This window comes from Helianthus annuus, chromosome 12, assembly GCF_002127325.2.
Source record: "Helianthus annuus cultivar XRQ/B chromosome 12, HanXRQr2.0-SUNRISE, whole genome shotgun sequence".
In the NCBI taxonomy this organism is placed as follows: domain Eukaryota; kingdom Viridiplantae; phylum Streptophyta; class Magnoliopsida; order Asterales; family Asteraceae; genus Helianthus; species Helianthus annuus.
Genome location: NC_035444.2, coordinates 82,389,814 through 82,395,191, shown reverse-complemented (window position 1 = coordinate 82,395,191; position 5,378 = coordinate 82,389,814). Strand labels below are relative to the sequence as shown.

Here is a 5,378-nt window from a genome sequence, read left to right as displayed (position 1 = left end):
ATTTAATTTTGGTTAATAACCAAAACCAAACTTGGGTTATACCTTTGCTTAGAAATATATGAAATTAAGGTATAAATACATGAATTGATGTTACAAAATATGAAATACATTAAATGGAGGCATAAAAGCTAGAAATATATGAATATATGAATGCTTCTGTTCAATTCAGATATTTTTTATTAAACAAGGGTACAAAAAATCTTATAACCATTTTTTGGTTAATTCGGTTTTCAGTTAATCGGTTTTTTTTTTTAATTCAGTTTTTGGTTGATGTCAGTTCGATTTCGTCTATTTTTTGGTTCAGTTTAGATTAACGATTCAATTATTGCTCACATCCAGACACTGCAAGGATATGCATGATTCGGTTCCTCAACCAAACCCGAAATCGAAGTAATCGGTTAGTCTATTTTATTAACCAATCTGTTTTTAGTTAAGCAGTTTAGTTTATTCTGTTAGATTGACCATTTTTGGTTCGGTTAATTTATTTTAGGTTAATAGCTAAAACCGAATATGGGCTAAAACTTTTGTTTTAAAATAAATGAATTGAGGTATAACTAAATGAAATAGAAGTATATATATTTAGGGTCAGCATTTAGAGAAAACGCCCAGAAGTGTGAGAATGGGGAGAACGCTTACGGATCGTCAGATCAAAACAGTCTATGGACTAGATGACACGGTGGCATTTTCGTAAATAAAATCACTTTTATTAATCCGGTGCGCTTCATTAGGGATAAAAGGGACTTTTGACTTCTCTACACAAAACTCCAAACTCACGCTATTAAAATCCCACCTTAACACACATAGCACACTTCATCATAATATAAACGCCATATATATATAAAACGCCAAACTTTGTTTTTAACCGATAAAGCTAAACAAACAGTACTGAAACGACGGAACTTAATTACTAGCATTTACTGTAATAAAAATCGCGCCTAAAATACGTGCCAAAAACTTCCTATATAAACAAACTCTCAGAACTACTAAAATCCACACCAAAACCCCAAAACCTATATTTTCCTCTATACCATTCATCTTAGAAACGCCAAAAAACCCAAATATCAAAGATTCCAATCCATGTTTCTTTGATATACACTATTTTCTCAATAAACTTTCGCTCTATGTAACGAGCAAGATCCTCAATATAAACGACAAAACATACAAAAACCACAAAACTTCAAAAACGCCATTTCATGGAGATTCAGGTTTTTTTCTCAATAAAGTTTAGCTAAACGAGATGGATAACATTGTTAGACATCTTTCTTGACTGAGGATTAACAATGTTATCCATCTCATTTAGCAAAACATTATTGAGTTTAGCATGACCAAAATTAGAAGTTTATGGTAGTTTTATTTAGTGGCGTTATTATTTTTTTTTGGCGTTTGATTTCCTTGTCCGATCTTATATTGTTTGTTATGTAACTTCGAAGTAGCATGTTGTGAACAAATAGGTAGAGAAAAAAAGATGCAAAAAAATGATGTATAAAAATGATGTAAAACGCCAAACTGAGATCTGTCTGTGTTCTATAGGATTGAAATATACAAAACGCCAAACTACTCTACAATGGATCTTAAAGACCATCTGTGTGTGTTCTGTAAGAATGAAAAATACAAAACGCCAAACTACTCTTCACTGTCTCTCGAAGACCTTGTCGATCTTCTTTTAATTACGGCCTGTTTGCATGTCGATGTGTAGTGTCCATAGCCTTTGCAATTCTGACACTATCTTTCTTTGGCCCCGGGTTTCGACTTTGATTTCTTTTTGTCGATTCCTATCTCCTGTTTAGATTTCAGGCGCTTCCGAGAACTAGAACCTTTGGATTTATACCCAACAGGGACTCTTATCGGATTATTGTCGTTTTTATATTCACCGGCTATCTCGGCAAATCTATCCCTAGTACTAGCGGGAGGAGCAACAATCTGCATATCTTGAACCTTCTTCATATAAGATTGAACATGATCCTTGTATAAGGATAGCTCCTCTTTATTACCAGATAAATGGTTCAAAGTATATTCCGTTGAAAAAATAATATCTCGCATCATACTTTGCACATCAAGATCAAGCTCGGTTATATATTCACGACTAATTGAGTATTCAGGAGAGCAGTTTGGGGAAGCCTCTTTGCGCCATCTATTCAGAATGTATTATTTTGGAAATTCCCTAATGTCCATAATTCTCAAAACATAGAATATATGTCTACATAGCAAACCAAACTGTTCAAAACGCCTGCATGAGCAACTGCATGTGCAATCAGACTTACGGAACATTACCTGAAAAACGCCAAAAACAATATCTCTATAACGTCATGCATAGAATGTTTGTGTTAAAAATTAAAAAAACACATTGCATATGATAAAACGCCATTAACAGAAAATGCCATAAAAACCAAAATGCCATTATTTACCTCAAATAAGGATGTACAAGGCTGGTGGAAGTCATTTACATAAAACTTAACAAACCCATCAGGCTGATCTTCGTAACGTTGATTTATGCAATCCGCAACTCCAATAAGCTCAGCTTGAACGTCACAAAAAAATACTTTTTGTGTATATGTCAACAGCTTGCCCTTCCAATAATTGGTAACTACTCTTCAATTGGGGTCTTTTGTATCGAGATTCATGATCATTTTTCCGGTGTGTGTGACGCTGTGCTTCTATCGCAGTCTCGTAGTGCATCATGAACTCAACAAGAGTAGCTTTAGAATTGCACACTTGTCCAAAAAAATGATTCTCACTCTCCGACCTCGATGTCGTTCGCATAAGACCAGACATCTCCTCCATTCTATAGTATGCAGGGATCTAAGATTCCCTAAGTGCAAAAATATCAGATAGCCAGTCATTATCTGCTAAATTGAACTCTGCGATAACCGCTTCCCATTCTGATTCAAACTCTTCAGGTGTGAGAATATCAGTCCACACAACACCACAAATACGTTCTTTAAAATTGGTGGAATTGCATAGCCTAACACCAACCTATGTATAACACGAAAACGCCATGCTTAAAAAAACACAAATACAAAACTTAATTAAAAAAACACTAACAAGGTAAATAACGCCATGTATTTTAAAACGCAATGTATCCTAAAACGCCAAAGGTAAAAAAAGCATAACAACCTTCAGAGAAAGTTTATGCATCACATGCCACATGCATAACCGATGCCTCGTGTCAACAAATACAACAGAAATAGCCTTCTTCATTGCTGGATCTTGGTCAAGGACAACAACTTTTGGTTGAGAACCAACAGCTTTTCAAAAAACACTCAACAACCAAATATACGTATCAGCAGTTTCCGACGCCAATAACGCTGCACCAAATGTAACATTGCAGTGATGATTGTCTATACCAGTGAACGGTACAAACACCATAGAGTATCTGCATATGAAAATGCCATGAGAACTGAAACAATAATAAAAAGCCATTGCATGTAAACTAATAAAACGCCATTGCATGTAAACTAATAAAACGCCATTGCATGTAAACTAATAAAACGCCAAAAACAGAAGAAGTTAAATTATAAAATATTACTTGTTGGAACGATACGTGGCGTCAAACGAAATTACATCACCAAACACGTGGTAATTACGTTTGGCTTGATCGTCACACCAAAAAGGTCCCTTCAAACGATTCTCTTTGTCTATGAAGTAATCATACGAGAAATTAGGCTGGGAATGTTTTTTTTTTTTCATTCAAATGTCTCACAACTATATCAGCATCATATTCCCCTATAAACAAGTTAATTTGCCTCTTATAGTTCTTAAATTCAACTTTACTTGCACCCACGTCTTCAAAACCACCAAAACAAGTCTTCATAACATTAAACGCCTTGACGGGACCCAAATTCAGCTTAGACATGCTGTGTATAACATGCTTCTGGAGTTGAGTGAGGTGTCGTTCAGTTGAAAGAAAATGCTTATCAGGACATTCAACAAGATCATGATTGTGCTCCTCGACAAACTTATACACCTTCCATGATCCAGCCTCAAAAAGTACACATAACAGTGCACCACAATCAGTCCTCTTTGAAAAGTTGGATCGCACTACTCGCTCCTTTTGATTGGGGTCCAACGTATCAACCTTCTTGTCCTTGTATAACCCAGATCTCGTACACAAGTAATACTTAATATGTAAGACACCTTTAGAGTTTGTCTTTGTAGTCCCTTTCCTGACTGAAAACCCACACTCCTTGGCATACTTAACATACATTGAATAACAATCATCGAGGCTTGAGAATACCATGTCCATTGTGGGCGTTATTTCTTCACTGACGTCAGGAATGATAAATGGTAATCCATTTTTGGGGCAAAGCCTTTGACTCGAGAAAGAAACTTCGTCTGAGAAAACACAGTGAGGAACAGAAAAATCATAAAAAACATAGTGATGTCTTATAATAACATTATATATTAAAACACCATTAATTGAATAATAAACAAGACATAATAAACACATAATTTAAAAACGACATGATAAAAAAGCCATGAGATGAATAATTAAAAACACTTAACAACATAAATAATTAACAAAATATAACATCATAAAGAAAACGCCATAATTAGCAAAACCGATGTTTACATAAATTAACAAAATAGTAATAACTGATGTTCACAAATACTACTAAATAAAATTCAAAACTAACTAAATAGATGTAAAACGCCAATGATCGTAAAAACATAAGAAATATACTAGAACGTAAATGACAATTAAAATTAATATTGAAAACTCCAATTGTTAGTTCTTAATAATTGTTTAAATACCAATTAAAACGTGATTAAATTGCATAATTGAATAACGCCATTGAAAATCATACAACACATTATAAAAATACAAATACAAAAACAACAATGAAACAATGATAAAAGAACAAAACGCCATATCTGTTGCATGATTTGCTGGAACAAAAATAGAAAACGCCAACGAATTTTACTTTGTCGAACAGAATCCATGTTAAACGCCATAGATCTGAGAAAGCTTGCAAAGGAGGTAACAGCTAACAATAAATCCTAGGAGTTTTAATTTGAAAGAGATTTTTAACGCGAATAAGGAGGGAATGTATAAAAAGACAATCGTACCCCCGCATAACAATTAGCGCCCCCTGCCACGTGTTAGGTCAGCATCCGTTCTCACACTTTTCACCGTTCTCTCCTGAACCCGTTTCTATATATTTATGTAATAGTAAAATGTCATTTTGGTCTCTGTGGTTTGCCAATTTAGACCAAAGGTTTCATTTATCGCATGTGGGTCCAAAAGGCTTTCACCATTGCTATTTAGGTCAAACTGACTTAACCCTATCCATGCTCCTCGGTTACTCAAGGGCATTTTGTCATTTCCTTTTTATTTTATTTAAAGCTTTAATATTTCCTATTTGACTCATGTTTGACAA

At 34.4% G+C, this 5,378-nt stretch overlaps 1 protein-coding gene across 1 annotated transcript; it reads right to left on the bottom strand.

The window, feature by feature from the left end:
* Positions 1 to 2,799: 2,799 nt before the first annotated feature.
* Positions 2,800 to 4,243, bottom strand: LOC118485072 (protein FAR1-RELATED SEQUENCE 1-like). The gene is made up of 4 exons (XM_035981313.1): positions 3,744 to 4,243; positions 3,345 to 3,373; positions 3,115 to 3,245; positions 2,800 to 2,973 (listed from the first exon to the last, which is right to left on the bottom strand). The coding sequence occupies exons 1-4, from the start codon at positions 4,241 to 4,243 to the stop codon at positions 2,800 to 2,802; spliced, it is 834 nt and encodes a 277-aa protein (XP_035837206.1).
* Between the last annotated feature and the right edge of the window lie 1,135 nt (positions 4,244 to 5,378).

Excerpts from the sequence above, each read along its gene's own strand:
- LOC118485072 (XM_035981313.1), bottom strand. The coding sequence starts at position 4,243 with ATGGACATGGTATTCTCAAGCCTCGATGATTGTTATTCAATGTATGTT. Across the intron at positions 3,374-3,743 it reads GAATTTAAGAACTATAAGAG|ATACTCTATGGTGTTTGTAC; the intron begins GCAAATTAACTT and ends TTTCATATGCAG. Across the intron at positions 2,974-3,114 it reads TGCATAAACTTTCTCTGAAG|GTTGGTGTTAGGCTATGCAA; the intron begins GTTGTTATGCTT and ends TGTTATACATAG.